General features: G+C 40.5%; 1 protein-coding gene across 1 annotated transcript; it reads right to left on the reverse strand.

Moving 5' to 3' along the window:
• Positions 1–35: 35 nt before the first annotated feature.
• Positions 36–16,628, reverse strand: LONRF1 (LON peptidase N-terminal domain and ring finger 1). Its single transcript, XM_082238143.1, has 12 exons — positions 15,765–16,628; positions 11,282–11,400; positions 9,801–9,923; positions 9,379–9,525; positions 8,326–8,554; positions 8,149–8,245; positions 6,983–7,097; positions 5,687–5,808; positions 3,838–3,996; positions 3,575–3,737; positions 2,159–2,311; positions 36–1,313 (listed from the first exon to the last, which is right to left on the reverse strand). Exons 1-12 carry the CDS (start codon positions 16,396–16,398, stop codon positions 1,155–1,157), a joined length of 2,220 nt encoding a protein of 739 aa, XP_082094269.1. The 5' UTR covers positions 16,399–16,628; the 3' UTR covers positions 36–1,154.
• Between the last annotated feature and the right edge of the window lie 284 nt (positions 16,629–16,912).

The following is a 16,912-nucleotide window of genomic DNA, read 5'->3' on the forward strand; positions in this document are numbered from 1 at the left end:
ATAAAAAGCCCAACAGAGACAGAAAAAAATAATAGTTGTAAGTTAAAAAAAATATAAGTTTTAGGTTTATTGAAAATTAAATATTAGCAAAAGCAAGAGTTTTACAAAATGATTTCACATACAAGTCAGACAGTCACAAACTGAAAACTACAAAAGTACCTATTGGCAAGCAGAATGCTAACCTTTGCATTGCTGTGTAATAGCGATATGAATAAGGCATGGAAGTCCTATTTGCACCAAATGTTTTTGAACTTTCAAAAACTAGTTAGACCCTTAATTTTTGTAGCAATGCTTCAGTAGTTCCCAAACTTTCATGAGTTGCCTAGAAGGGTATGGTGAGTGAGCTGCAGCTGACTCATGGAGCAAAGAGAAGCAGTCACTGATAGTATTTTCAAATCTGCTCATTTGTCAGAGAAGTTTAGGAATCACTGTTGTATGCTTAGTGCATTGAATCATATTTTTGTTATGTATTGGAAAGACTAGTGCTCAAAGCAACCACTCCAAAGAGTCATCTAGTAGTCATCTGTATCTAATCCAGTCTTTCACAATGCACAGTTATAGGTAATGTCTTCACAGTTTCAATAACTTCTTGACCAACCTATTTTTCAATTGTTCTTTAACATGGCTCCAAATTCATACAATCATTTTTATTTTGAAAGTATGCAAGAAAGTTAACTTGTGCCATATTTATAGTTAAGACACTCACAAAACAAGTTTTTTATAGCAACATTCAATACTACATTTTAAATACTTTGTGCAAATAGCAACAGGGCGCTGTATCAGAGGCAAGTTCTGATTTGCAAGATTTTGAATGCATCCTTAATATTGTAAACTTGGACATTTTTAAATCTTGCACTTTCCAATGCTTCATAACTAATCAGTGGAAATACACCACAGGATGATACATTCTCACTTGTTTATAGTGCAAATACAGTAGAATTTTCCCATAGTTTTTTCCGGATTTAATTTTTCTGTGTGCAATTTTAGTGGTGCCCTTCAAGTTGAGGGGACCCATGTGAAGAACTGATTAATAAAGGAAGGAAGAAAGCAGTTCTGATACAGTTCTCAGACCAGTACTAAAAGTGCAAATGCTGCAAGAACTCCAGCTGTAGTTACAGCTAGAATAGGGTATTGTTTCAGTTAGATCTGGATAGTCATTTGGACTGGTTTCTAGAGAAATACATCAATATATCTTGAATTTTTATTAGTCGTTCTCTCAAAGATCTCATAGACAGCACAGAAAGCTGGTATCTAGGGTCCACAGGCAGGACAGCTAGAAGCCACCAACACCATGCGGGTCCATTAGCCATTTCCTAAAAACAAGGAACAAAAAATTAGAATGTACTAATGGTAACAAATGGCTTACAACACAGGTGTGAAATGAGCAGGTTCTAGAGATCAATCAAAATACATTGTTTCATTTTCCATTATCAACCCCCAGGTCCTAGGAATTCAAGATTTCCTGATAACGTAAAATGAGGTGGTTTTATTAGCTAGCTTACACAAAACCAACTTTCAGCAGTAATCTCGATCTGAAGTTTTAAATATTGTCTTCTCTGTCTGTGATTGAAAGTGTTTGCCCTAAGGCAGCTGTGTCTTACAGCACAAGATCAAGATGGCAAGTGTATCCCTGCTGTAAATTTCACTACCATTACAGTATAAACAGGTTGACACTATCCATCAGATGTTTTAGTAGAAATGTCTTGGACATCTCAAAGCCGCTCGGCAATGCAAAGCTTCAGTCTGCCTGTGCTGACAGCCACTGCGACAACCGCACTTGTCCATCCCACTAGGGACATGCAGCTTTGTCAGCTGTGTTGCCTATTGCCACAGAAAGTGAACAGCCTCAAAATAGTGTTGAGAAAGATTTGTTCCTTAAGTGTAATAGAATAATATTCTAGAGGAAGGAATTCAAGAACTGGCTTTTTAAAAGCCTGGTTTCATTGTCCGACACAACCACATATTTAAAATACACACTCGGCTTTTATTAATTGGCACCATTTTGGCTTCTCTCTCTTTTAGCTGCTGTCCATTTTTTTGCCTGATTACCACCACCACATCAGTTACTCTACCAATCTTTCTACTGCTTCCTTTACTAACAAAGCAACCCATATCATGCCAATAATTGCTAGAGAGATACTGTATGGTGTCTGAATACCTGTATGTTTCCTTCCCTCTCTGGCATTGGACCAAAGTGCTGAAGTATTTGGCTACGAAATTTGTTTCTTAAGCTTTGGAACCAACTGCAAGCTTGGCTATATACAAAATTATGGAGCACTCCAAGTTTCTTCATCTCACCTTCATCTTCAACCTATGAATGAAGAAAGTGCAGTATAGTCACAAAACAAAACAATGAAGCTGTATATGTGAAGACTTTCATAGCTAATTTGCATAAAAAAGCAAAAAATCGCAAGTCTGAGTTCAGTCTATATTTAAAGAGAATGGGAAAAATTCAGTGCTGAAGTAGGTCATCAAAATATTGCCATCAACAGCAAAGCATCTCACACAAAAAACTAGATTGGGTCAATAATTCAAGCCATGTTTTGGGGTATCAGCTCCTAGGCCCAAGCCTCCCCCCCCCACTGCCTTCATGCATGGGCTTAAGAAATTACTGCCTTAAATAATCAATCAATCAATCAATCAATCAATCCAAATGAGAGCCATTACATCTAAACAAGTTATGGTTCCTGGATGCCTCTCAAACTACGATCAAACAGTGGTCTGCAACCCTATTTGGGAGAGTAAGATGAAACCATAGCATGTTTGTTTGGGTAAAATGGCAAACAGGAAAACAGACCAGAAAACAACATATTAAGCTGTGCATAGAAAAGAATGGAGAACTTTTGAACCTGTGATTTTTCAAAGCTATAGCCTGGAGGATTGTCCAAATAAGCCAGGTCTTTCATATTCAGAGTTCCATGTGTAGGGTAAAACACAGAGTTCTCATGAAAGTTCATGAGCTCCAATGTCAAAAGCAACTCTCCATGCGTACAAGGGATGCTTGCACCTAAACAGCACTTTCAAGATGAAAGCTCTTATATTTGAATGAGATCAATAGTGTTTTAAGACACATTTAATCTAACCTAAAACTATAACCTTCAACACATATGCTTAAAGTGGCAGCTTGACAATAACCCTTTCTTCACGTATCCAAAAGTACTCAAATGGCAAGACCACCTGTCTCATTTGATGTGTGTTCCTTTCAACATTAAAGTTACAAGTTGGTTGGGCTGCGAGGAGAAAAATTCCTCCATAGCCAGAATCAACCACACGGAAGTAGAGCAGAAAAGCAAGTTTTTTGAGCAGAAGTGGACATCTGCTCCCTAATTTTTATTTTTGCAACGCTAATCTAAAACACGTCTTCACCTAAAATGTGGAATTAAAACCTCTTACCATGCGTTGTAAATTGCAAGTTTCCATTCTAATTAACAAGGGGATGCTAAATGCACATGCTTTATATACAAAGTAGCTTTACATTTGAACAAGTAGGCTATAATCTGTATATCTGTATATGTTTAGAAAATGCATTATTAAAATCCTGTTTTAAGCAGTAAGCGAATGTGAAATCCAATACCTTTATATCTTCTAGATACTCAATGTCTGCAGTGTAGTAGCCATCCTTCATCCCTCTTTGCAGAACTCTGAATCTTCTTAATCCAACTGTATCAACAACAGACCGTCCATCTGGGAGATAGTCAAGGTTTCTAATGTACAGCATGCAGCCATAATCTGCAAAGCTAGAAAAAGAGGCACTGTGTCAGTATCCACTTCGGAAACACACACACACACACACACACACACACACATATATTTAAAAACTGTGGAACACATACATACCCATTTTTAGGGTCACTGATACACATCCCAAATTGTTTTGTCCCTGTTTCCACACTCCTTCGAATCATCAGTCGATACCTTGGCTCAAACACATGGAGGGGGCAAGGCACAGTTGGATAGGCCATAGTGCAAACGAAGATTGGAACATTCTTAGTCAAGCTGAAGACAAAATACGAAAAATATATAATAGTATTTTTAAAACCTACATTGCCCGAACAGTTCTCTTTTGATACAGGGAAATACATATACTCCCTTAACCTCTTACAAAAGCTAAGCTATAGCAAAAGGCCTTAAATCAGTAGGAATGAAGATGTATACAATATGAAGAGAAATAAAGCTTAAGACTCAGTGCTTTTTTCTAAAAAAATGTTTAAAGGTACTATCATTTTGACTCAAGAAAATCATCATTTCATAGTTCAAGTCAGGGAAAATAAATACAGTAAATGGACGAAAGTACAAAGATTCACAAAATGCTTGGGGATATGTGTCCCCCCCCCCCCCCGAAAAAAGCACTGTTAAGACTTATGTAAATAATTTAATTCAAGTTCTTTTAAGTCATCCAAATGGAATGTGGATATTCAATTAGCATAAAAAAATTCTCTCATCTGTTTCTGTTGCGATTCTAAACCGAAGTACTATATTAGTAGTAGTAGTAGTAGTAGTAGTAGTAGTAGTATTTCATAAAATTTAGACACCACTGATTGTGAAAAACCTCAAGGTGGCTTACAAAAGATAATTCAGTAATGAAGAAAAAAAACACAACCCTACTTTAGAATGACCTCAAGTTTCTAAACAACAGCAAAAAGCAACAGGAAAGAAAGATTTTTAATAACATCTATGTGATGATATGCCAACCATGTATAAAAAGGAGGTAGAATATGATTTAGAAAGGGAAGTGTATGGGCAGAATGTGCTGGACCCTTCCCACCAGATGTTCTCTCCATCCCTTGAGCCAGAATCCAATACTAGAAGCAAATCTGTCTGTGACACCAGAGGACAGACAACAAAGAGGTAAGCCATGGACAGGGAGAGACTCCACATCCCCTGCTCTATGCATACCTTTTGCTCTTAAAATCAAGCCCCCAGTCCTTGCTCTATACATAATTAGAACAGATCTGTATTTAAAAATAAAAAATATGCCATTATTATGTAGTGCTTGGGCCTGAGATACTGCGACCTGGCTATAAAGTTCACTGATTCTTTTGAATCATTGCTGTGAGGTTAACACATGATGTTGAGCTCCTTTAGAGGAACTGTTGCAAGAAAAAGCAGGACGAACCACCTGCACTTGAAAGCGTCAAACAGGTCAGTGTACCTGCTTGTACCAAATTCATGTTATTCTGTTTGCTCTCTTCAGTGAGGTGATTCAGTAACAAATCCATCTAGTACAGGGGTCAGCAACCCGCGGCTCCGGAGCCGCATGTGGCTCTTTTACACCTTTGCCGTGGCTCCAGGGCAGATACTAGTGAGGGGAGGAGGTGCATTGTGCGCCCCGAGACTCCCCACTGTGGCGGGCGCTGTACTGGCTGTGACGTCGCATGGGGGCGGTGCGTGTGTTAGTCACGCACCGTCCCAACGTCACCTTCCCGGCCACTGTCAGATCGGAGGGCAGCAGCGCACATGTTTGCGGCTCCCAGTGTTTTTTTTTCTTCGGAAACAGGTCCAAGTAGCTCTTTCTGTCTTAAAGGTTGCAGACCCCTGATCTAGTAGAAGTAGACTGAGACTACACTTCAAAAAATGAGGTAAATAAAAACATAGTTGAGGGAAGAAAGCTTTTCAAAAGCAGGTGCAACTGAAAAGGTTTACTACTTGTTCCTAAACTTGTTAATAACTCAGTTTATAAACTTACCTGGAGTATTCAGCTGTTTCTTCATCATTAATTCTTCTTCTCTCTGATAGCTCAGCAGGTAAATACTTTACTATTAGTTCTTCCAGCAGCTGTGTAATTCTATATTGTCTACTTGCCAAATACTAGAAGTAAAAATAAAATCTTAAGTCATTATAGCTTAATTACTGCAAAGATGCTAATCCAAATTATTTTATACTAGCCTTCAATTTCTATATATCAAGCAGAAAACAGGGTGATACAACAATCCTGCATTGACTACTTTGTTTCCCTTGAACAGTTTTTACGTTAGAACTCCTCAAATTTTCTTTCAACAGAGCTTTTACTAGAGTTAATTAACATGATAATTAGTCAATTCAATCAATTAAAAAGTTATGCCTCAATCAAAATTTTGGCCCAATATACGGCCATCCTGTGCAACAACCTGTTTGTAGCATAAACCTCACAATGCACACTTAAGGTTTCACTTTCTGGCTCTGCCCTTCAGCTAGCTCAACCAAAAGTGACAGTTAAAAGAGACCATTTTTTCTTTTGCAAGGTAGGCAATGCCATTTCTCCAGGAAGGCTAAGAAGAGAGGCAGCATCAGTTCATTCTGTATGTAATTGTTGGCTGTTGCTGGGAACATATGCTGCCACTCATTTGGGTTAGGCAACCATGCTGTGATCAAGCAAGACTGTTCTTGTGTTCATTATTGTGGACAGGCGAACTTTATAAAGAAAAGTGAAGTATACATTTTTAAATCACACTCAAATCAGCTACCTGGCTTCTGATGGACATAGGAAAAGGGAAGTTTAGAGAAGTTATAATGTTTAATGTTTTATTGTGCTTTTACTATTCTGCTGGGTGCTTTTACTATTCAGAGTGACTAGGGAAACCCAGCCAGATGGGCGGGGTATAAATAATAAAATTGTTGTTGTTTGCCTTTCTCTCCCTGGCAGCTGACATCAGTGTACAGGGTTTTTTGTGTTGCAAGTTAGATGTTGCCTTTCTATGATAAAATCATAGTTAAGGCAGTTTACAAATAAAAATATAAATCACATATACTACCACATGCACTCATTTTCTATGGCTAATAAAATGTATTATTCTTGAGCAAAACTTAGCAGCCCTAATTCCTACTGATGATACTTTGAACAAAATAAGCTTCTGAAACTGGAATACTGGAAACCATTTCCATTGCAGAAAAACATCCGAACAAAGACTTAGCTTCCACCAAGTTTTTATTTAATGGTATAAATTCTGTATTACAAATACTTGTTTTAGAAGTCAGCAATGTTGTGTATGGTAAATATTGTTACCTCTTTTAAGCTTTCTTTACAGAGAGGACACTGAGGAGAATGGTCCAAACATCGTTCTAAACAATTCTTACAGAAAGTATGGCCACAGGGTGTTGTCACAGGATGAAAGAAAAGCCTGAAAAAAATTTCAAGAAGTTAATCATGCTACAGTCACTTTAGTGACAAACATTAAAACAAGTAAATTAAGCCAAGTCAGAACAAAACAATCATTTGGATGCTTTTATCTTGTAACCACCTTGGCTGTTGTAGGCTTAGCATAATTAAGAAATAAGATAGATCTGTCATTCCTCCTGGCAGACATTTGGCATTAGTGACAATGCATGTTCATTAGACTTCCAAGAAGACAGTCCTCTATGAAATGTCTGTGTGGTAGAAGTGTTGAAGAGCAGCTTTCAATATGTTCCATGCATGCATCCCCCAAGATGCAAAAAAGTGCCAAATAAATATAGCAAATGTCATGGCGTCATGTCTTGGGCAGTCAGATGCAAACCAATTGCACAGAACCTGTAGGCTTGACAAGAAGTTGCCAAAACTGTACTTCTGTCAATATTAGGGGCCATTTGGTTAAACCCTAACTCTCTTGCAGACATTCCCTTATGTCTATGAAACAACACATTACTGCCAAAGAGAAATATTTGTGAGCCTTCCCCATGTGTACCAACCTGAATGAGTGAAGAGTTCACTCATTGGCACTAGCCAAAAATGCACAACTGACATTAATACTATCATTGGTAATACGTTTACCAATTGTTCCCAAACATTTTAACTGATGGGACTGATGGAACATTGCTATCTTGTCAGACCACTTACTAATTTTAATGCTTGTTGTAGGAATTGTAATGTACTGTGTTACATGCAGTATTATTTTAATTGCTTTTGTTATTGGTTTTCCAAAGACATGCTACAGACCACTTGAATTAAGTTCATGGATCACTGGTTGTCTAAGGACCACAGTTTGGGAGCTAAAAGGCTGGCACATGTAGCAAAACACAAACATTGTGCTTCTCTCTTTGCACAGCATGGAGCAATTTGCACACAGAAGCAATTTTCAGCAGCTTTAGAGCAAGAATCTTAACATAAAAGCTGCCCTAAGATGGAGAAGAGATCAAAGACAAAGATGATCAAATGGGTAATAAAAAGGTTGATTAAAGAAACCACTGTATTACCTCATACACAGTGAACACTCAAAGTCTGAAACATCAATCAAATCCTCTGGAACTGGTCCATGATTGAATGGAAAGGTGGCATCCCTTTTTGTAGTTTCTAAATAAACAATAAAGGATATTATCAAAGCATGAAATACTGAATTTATGAGACATCAATATGCACGACTAAATAGTTACCTCCTTGTTTTTTATGTTTATTCCTTCCATCTTCAATAACTTTAACATCTTGTTCTGAAAGGGACCACTTTCTTTTTAATAAAGCACCTTTATCTTGGCTGGAAAGCAGAGGTTCAGAAGAAACCCTTTTTAATCCATCGTCTTTGGCATTAGTTTCTGTTGAGTGGAGAGAATGAGCAGACTGTGCACGATGCAGGCTTCCTCCAACAGGCTCTTGCATTTCTAAATCCTACCAAAAAACAATGGGTGGGGGGAATGGAATCTTTATCAAATTTCAGATAAATTGGCAACAATATCCGCCAGCAGAATCACAATTTTTTAGATAAACCCTCCTTTGTTATCCAGAACAGGCATATTTCCCAGTGCAAAGGGCCACCTTGAAATTTCTGTGGACTACTTCAGAATGTTTCACATTATTAGTATGATTTGCAGGGAACTAATAATATCTGGTCCTAGCTGAATATTAGCTGCCATTCTGTATTTCTAAAATTCTACTTCCACTCTCACTTATGAAACTAGGCACATCATTAGATGGAACCTTACCATGTCACAACTTCCGTGTGTGAATGCAGACCTAGGAGTATAAAAAGCAATATCCTAAAAATACAGACTTGCACAACATTCTACTGTGCTGAAATAGAACCTCAGGAGTCCCTAGACACAAAGAACTGTTTGGAATCCAGAACTCAAGCAAACTTAAAATTCTGGCTCTAAACTGCTTCATTGTTTGCTTAACTTGCACCGCTAAACAACTCTGACTGTGGGAGAAGAAGCACATACAGGAAAAGCTTTATTTTAAAAAAGTATTGCTTCACAATTGTTATTTTAAAAACCATTCCCATAATTTTCATTAGCATATCAATAACATTCTCTCTACAATGTTGAACATTTTTCTAGCTTCTTTCCACATTCCCTATCAACCCTGAAATTTCAAAATTATATGGCATCAAACTAGAATAATATGAAACAAAAAACAAGTCAACAGCACAACCTACATATTGTGCATAGAAACGTTTGAAATATCATGTGTGGAAAAAAATAATCATTACTTACTGGCTCTGAACTGTGCTGTAAATTTTCACAAGACTCTTCCATTTCAGAACCATGTATAAATGGTTTACTTCGAACATGCGAAGAATTCATAGCAGATTCCTTCAGACTCTTTCTCACACTTTCTGGTGATAACAAATCACACAGCATCTGTGTAATGGACAATATTAAGGAATAAGCCAGCTATTACTAGAATTTTGTAAATCTAATCATCCCAGTCTTCTAACTTTTTAACATACTACAGTGAACCAGCTGAGCTTTTTAAGTAGTTCACCAGGCTTCAGATCTCTGGAAAAATTAACTGTAATGCAAGTTTTGTTTTCTACGTGAACATTGGTAACTTCCTCTTCACAGGAAGTAACTACATTTGAAAAGTATTAGAACTGAAAGCAAAAATTAAGCATTGCTTTAAAATATATAAATACCTTCTCAACTTCTAGTTTTGCTGGAATAAATTCTTCATCAAGGGCTAGGCAGTGAAGAAGGAGCTGTAAGGCATCATCTTTAGACCCAGCATTATTAAGTATTCTTGCTTTCCGAAAGTAGACCTAAGAAAACAGTGATTCAAAGGTATTTAAATGTTAATCTTTTGGTTTGCATCACAGAAAGATTTAGAAGCCTGAGTCTAAGCATATTTCTTTTGAAGTTAGCCCCACTGGGTACAATAGAGCTTTTGCTTCCTGTAGCTATATATGCCACTGAATTATTTGATTGGGATCTTACAAGTTGCTATAGAAGAAAGCCTCAGTGAAACTGATAGAACCTACAATGGCACTAATGGTTTTAAGAGTTAGTGTAATACCTGATGTTATGCAATGAGACACAATAACAGCAGAGAACTCAAACAAAAGGATGGCACATCCTATGCATTCTACCATCACTACTTCCTCCAGTCCATAGAACCAATTGGAATAAACAGTATACAGGCATAACACACTCCATTCACTTCTTTCAGACCTTGTTTCACCCTTTCATACTTAGCACTCATCCACACTTCTGTTTATCCTGTACCTAGAAAGCAAATGCTTATCCCATGCTTTCTAGGGACAGGTCCAAGCTGTTTTGCATTTGCCCTGCTGCTTTCCCCTGGAAAACCCACTCTTTAGTGATAAATCAGAACAAATGGCAATCCACGGAAAACCAGATTGCCATTTGCTCCAATTCAGCACTAAACTGCAGGTTTCCCCAAGGGAAAGCAACGGGTCAAACGTAAGAGTGAACAAGCCCTTAGTCTGCACCATATACGTACAGCTACTGTTGAAAAGCATCTGTTTGCACCATGCAAAATTGATTTATTCATCCACAGTGTGAATGCAGTTTATATTCTTGTTTCATGCAAAATTATATGTACGTGCATGTGCACATAGAGAAAGCCAACCAACTGCAGAACCAGTTGCAGAACTGGGGGTGGAGGGATCATTTAACTCTTGACTTGAAGTGCTTATAATGAAGCTTAAACACTCCCGCCTTTTTATCTTGACAAAGCTTTTCAACTTCTGCACAATTGTGCTTGAAAACATAATTACAAACAGAACAGGGCTTCTGCTAGAAGTGTGCAGTACTATGCCTGCTGAAAGACTCAATCCACGTAGTGAACCTGATCCAAAGTGGGTCAAAACAGTAGTACTAGCACCATGCAAATGCATGGGAAAAAATAAGAAATGGTTCCCAAATGCATGCCTGGGATAAAGGTGGGTTTGGGTTTGAAAATGCTGCTGCAATTTCTAGCATCATGTTTTTGTATTTTTTCATAATACAAGTACACTGTATGTGATATTCAATATCAGTCATACTTAAAAGTAAGACCAGTGAAATCAATGGACTTTAGTTCATCAACTTTAATAAGTCAACTCCGTGGATTACTTAATAGGATATTATCTTAAGCATTTACACTTTATAGACTTACCTCAGACCAATTTGGCATTTTAGCAGTAACAGCATTCAGGTCATCCAGGGCATATTTAAATTCTTGGAGGCCAGCATAGGATTCAGCTCTATAAACCCGTAGTATCAAATCACTAGGATCTAAAATAAAAACCAATGACTTTGTCATGTAGCTGAATAGAAACTGCTTATGTTTTTATAATCCAAAATACACATGCAGTGCAGACTTAGAAATAGATATGCACCTACGGAAAATAACATTTTCCAAGAAGCCAGACACACACACACAAAAAAAAAGCTTTCTAAGTTTGAAGAGAAGTAGTTCATTATTTCATGCTGTTGATGTGGACAAGCTTGTTAGTAAAGATTTGTGACTTACTAAATGTTAAAATACCCTTGCAAATAAGGTGATAGTAAATACCCTAATGCAATTAACCTAACTACAAGAACTATTTATATGCTTAGAGACCAATAAAAATATTTGAATGCTAGTCCAAAGCCCAAACTGAAGTTTAGGTTGGTTTTGTGGACCCAATGTGGTCTTAAAATCTGTATAGACATAGTTTGTAAGACAAGACCAGTCTTCCTTCACTCTTCTCCCAAGTTGGGTAGTCTGCAAATCCTTGAACCACCCTAGTCTATAGGATAAGCAAGGAAATATAGGACAAATAAATTAAAGAAAGCCCTCAAAAAAGGACAGAATTCAGTGTTTTCTGTCTACTAGTGTTTTGGCACTGTATTTCAAGCCTCTATGCTTGCAGCAGTAAAGTTTACTTAGGCGTGAAAGCAAAGATATTGACTGATTACAAGCTTAAAATGATAATATTGGCACGGCCAGAGTAGATGCAACATCGGTGAATTTGTAATCACATCTTCCACTGTGAAAACAAAATGAACTACTTGAAACCACACAGATTGTGGATATCACCTTGTCACATCTAGTTGCCTGTTTAACTCCCTTAGAGCTTGACAGTTCAAGACGACAACACTACTTTTGTGCAAGATGTCAACTTTTTGGTTTCTAACCCTTAAATTCCAACAGTCTGAAATACCTCAAGAGTTTTAGACGCTGACTGGATATGGTCTCTGTTTTCCAAACATCTTATGACACATTTTAATCATGCCCCAAAGTGCATCTAGGCACATCATGTAATTATGAAAGTAGATCAACTGCTTTCAAGTTTCTCTTTTCTTTGATTATGTGGGCAAGGTGCTGAGTAAACACACTTTATGATTATTATTTTACATTAATGTATGCTTTTTTCTAATTACTGTGGAATGAGTTATAATAACATTTTTAAATCTAGGAGGCAAACGTACCACCAAGGTGGCATATTAAAAAATATTTAATTGCTATACCCCGGCTCCCTGTATGTGTGTAAATAACTCCTAACCTAACTCTCCAAAAAGAATTATCCAATTTTCATAAAGGATTAAGCCCCAATTCTGGGATGCCTTCCTTTCTATGACTTACAAATTCAATTCCAAAAAATTCTTACTAAAATTAATATGCCACACCAGTGTTTAATAGCTAGTTTGCACATACTGAAAGGGGCCAACACAGATCATATAACAAGGAAACTAACCCCACTTTGAGGTTGCACAACTGAGGGGTACACACAGTCTAAAAGATCAGCTCATTGCTAAGACCCGCAGCATACTGTAGATACTGCCCTATATGTATATTCAAAGTTGTGCAAGTGTCCTCTCATGTGATTAGATTTCAGCTTCCTCTCTGCCCCTTAACAGCTCCGCAAATCTGCTCCAAAGGGTCCCATAACCCTCTAGAAAATATTGGGTGGGGTGGGTTTTAGGGTGGGAAAGAGACTACAAGGAAAAAGAAAAGAAGCCCCTGAGTCATACAGTAGCATTTTCATGAGGTACTGGCTGGAAGCAGACAAGTTTACAACATTAGCACGATGAACTTCAGGCACTAGACAGGCCAAGAACCTAAACATCAGAAATTCAACTCCGTGCTGAACTAGAGCATAAAAGTTGCTAGTTTTGCCTATAGCAATACAGTAATTAACGCTGGTATCTAGCATTTCCCATCCTGTGTATTCATATGCATCTGAATGGACAGTGAGACACTCTTGTAGTACACAACAAGACCAAAAACAACTCAAACAAGTCCAGCTGAAGTCCTTTCTAATTCTTTATGGCTGTTTATAGCTCCATTATATCAGATGCCCCACATACTACTCAGACACTTCTGCTGATCAAGTCACATGCTGGAGATTAGGAACTGAATCTAAGGTCATATAAATACGGCACAATAGGCCACTTCCCAAATTTAGCCTAGCCTACTGGATGAAAGCATCAAGAGTAAGACTTCTGCACTAGGCCTTGAGGTTCACTCCCATATTCTGACTCGAAATTAAGGACATGTGGTGCACTATGCAAACCTCTAACTCTGCAAAGTTTCTGTCTCAAAGCAAAATAAACATTTCATTCCCTGTAACTATCCTTCCAACATACCCATTTTTATTTCAGGCAAATGTCCTTGGTCTGATGTGTAGTAAAAGAAGAATATTACAGTCTCTTGAACAAATTAGACAATTTTTAAACAATGATAAAACTTCCATCAGAAAGTAGTACTAACATATTTGGATTAGACTTTCAAGTTAGAAACTAGGAAGCCCAATGATTTTAGCTGGTCATTGCTCTGCATCTCAAAAGTAAGATACCAGGACCACAGAAGCACAAGTGCAAGATGGAATATAATGTTCTCAAAGAATGAGAATTTAGACGCCTATTATGATTTGAACAGGCAGAAAACCAGAATAGTTACAAAAGGTCACAGTCACCAAGCCCAGACTCAACATCTTTCAGAGATATAAAAGCATACACACAATTAAATTTTCCTTAGTTTATTTCATACAGTGTTACAAGTAGTACTCAATATTGAACATCCTGTGAAGTGCTCCCAGAATATTAACCTAGTCATATCTCTACACCTCCCCATACAAGTATTTTCTAAACAGTGTTGTGAAAGACTCAACACTCCCATCTGTGATGTCACCAGCATTATACAACCTTTTCCCCTTCCACGCCCCCATCTGCTTATGCAACTAGCCTGCCTCCTGCGAATTGTCTCAGTAACACTTTAGGAGACTGAAAATAGGCCTCTGGTAAAAGTGAATTCATCATGAGTAATTACTGGTCCTCAGTGTTACAGGTTTCACAGCCAAGCCTCTTCTGACCACCACCTCCCAAACACAGTTGCTAAGCCCAAGTGAATGAGTGCTTCTTCACCCATATCTGCATCCCTTCTTTTAGAAAAACAGGTTTTTATTCAAGGTTCCTATTTTTATGTAATATACTCTGAAAATGGGTTCCAAAATTTAGAAGCTGAAACTTTTTCACTACCTTTCAGAAAATGACAGTCCCCTAGCACTTCATCAACTAACAAAGCTAATCCCATAGAATGCATCTTCAAAGATTCCTCTTTGCTTATACAGTGGTACCTCGGGTTAAGTACTTAATTCATTCCGGAGGTCCCTTCTTAACCCGAAACTGTTCTTAACCTGAAGCACCACTTTAGCTAATGGGGCCTCCTGCTGCCGTCACGCCGCCAGAGCACGATTTCTGTTCTTATCCTGAAACAGTTCTTAACCTGAAGCACTATTTCTAGTTTAGCAGAGTCTGTAACCTGAAGCATATGTAACCTGAAGCGTATGTAACCTGAGGTACCACTGTACTCTAAATGCCAGCTTTTGGAAAGTCTGGAAAAGTTTACAGAAAGAGCATCAGAAAAACAATACAAGCATTTTTACCTCCCTACAAAACAAAGGGTAACAGGAAACTCACAGCTCCGCTCTCTTCAGGTCACTCACAACAAAGCCTTTATCCACATTATGCAAAATAACCAACATGATACCTCAAACACATAATGCCCCCTAGAAACCATCAGGGTTCACCTTAAGTACTCACTGAAAATGTGGAAGACAATCTGCAGTATGAGTTTCACTTGTGAAAGTCTTGCAAAAAGCCAACTTTCTAGGAACTTCCAAAAGTCCTGCATACAGGTTGCCACCTCTGAGGGCCATGTTAAATTCGCAATCTGATGTGCACAATTTTACTGGAAAACTAGCTACAGTTTCCAGCTGAAGTGCGCCGGGGCCTGTTTCACATACAGGAATCTGGATCACGCTTAGGTTATGCAACACTCACTTCCCGGCTGAATGCGTGACTTCAGCTCGCCCAGAAGTATTGCGTTAGGGCGATATGGAGCATCTGGCCTCTTTACGAAAAATGTCCTCTATGCTTGCAAGCCATCAAGTAACCGGCAAGCTTCGGGGTTGAAGCAAGCGTGCACACCTGTGCATGCCTACATGCATGATCCCCACAGATTCCTTCACGGGGCCGATTCCGATCGTCGGGAGCCCAGCGCTGGGCACATTCGAGTTCGATCAGGCTCCCCAAAGCGCACGATTGTAGTCAAAGGCCCCTTTTTACCCCACACCCTTTCCCACCCACCCCGCTTCAGAGGTCGTGGCTCTTACCCTCTTCGAGGGCCTGGCTGGCGGCTTCGCTGGCTTCCCGCAGCTGCCCTTGCACGAGCATCTCTCCGAGGCGCCGCCAGGTGCGAGCCCTCTTGCACTCCTCCGGGAACCACTTCTCCGCCAGGTGTCCCAGGGCGACGGCGACGGGCGACGCAGCCAGCGGGTCCCCGCAGCGGCGGCAGCGGGCGCGGAGGTGCTCTTGGACGCAGCGGCGGCAGTAGGCGTGCCCGCACGGCGCCACCACCGGCTCGCCGAGGAAGCCCTCGCAGCCGGGGCAGCGGAAGAGCCCCGCCGCCGCCGCCGCGGAGGAGCCGTCTTCCCGGCCGGCGGTCCCCTGCGGCGGCTGTTCCGCCGCCGCCGCTCTGCCTCCGCCGCCTTCCCTCGGCGCGTCGCCCGCTCTCTCGCCGCTCTGCCGGAGGCGGTAGTGCAGCACCAGGCAGTCCACCAGCGCGCCCAGGCGGCGGCGGGAGCTGGGCGAGCCCAAGCGCAGCGCCGCAGAGTAAGTCTCCAGAGCCTCTTTCAGGTGGTTGCCCAGCGCCAGGAGCTCCCCGCGACGGAGCAGGAGCTCCCGCTCCGAATGGGTGCCGCTGCCCCCCGGCTCTGGGGCCGACTCAGGAACCGGCGAAGACGCCATTTCCACTCCACGTCCGGCTCAACGGAGGGGGTGTGGCGCGCGACCCCCGAGCGCCGCCGCTTCTCTGAGGTAAAGCACCGACGACGGAGCCGGCTGGCGGTTGACGAGGCCGGGCGCGCGCGCGCAGCCCTCAACTCCCTCCTTCCTCTGACAGGCTTTTTCGGACGTTGTTGGCGGTTGAGCGCGCTCGCGGGAGGCTCCGCCCTCTTTTCAAGTCCCCTCAACCTCACCTCGCACTCTTTCCCCCCCCCCCCCCGCCTCAACCTTAAGGTCCGGATTCCATCTCTCCAACGTGCCCCGCCTCCGCGCCCCCCACCCCACCAACCTTCTCTCTCTCTTTCTCTGTAAGCGCGAGAAGCGTCGCGGGCGACGCCAGGGCCTTACATAAAACGGAGCGTCATCCGGCTTTCCGCGCAAGGCTGACTTGCGATTGGCCGGCGGGCCGCCGCGAGGAGCGCGACAAAGGAAAGGGGCGGGGCGAGGAAATTATAAAACAAGGCCACGTGCTCGCGCT

The sequence above is a fragment of the Podarcis vaucheri genome, assembly GCF_965113315.1.
Source record: "Podarcis vaucheri genome assembly, chromosome: 9".
NCBI lineage: Eukaryota > Metazoa > Chordata > Lepidosauria > Squamata > Lacertidae > Podarcis > Podarcis vaucheri.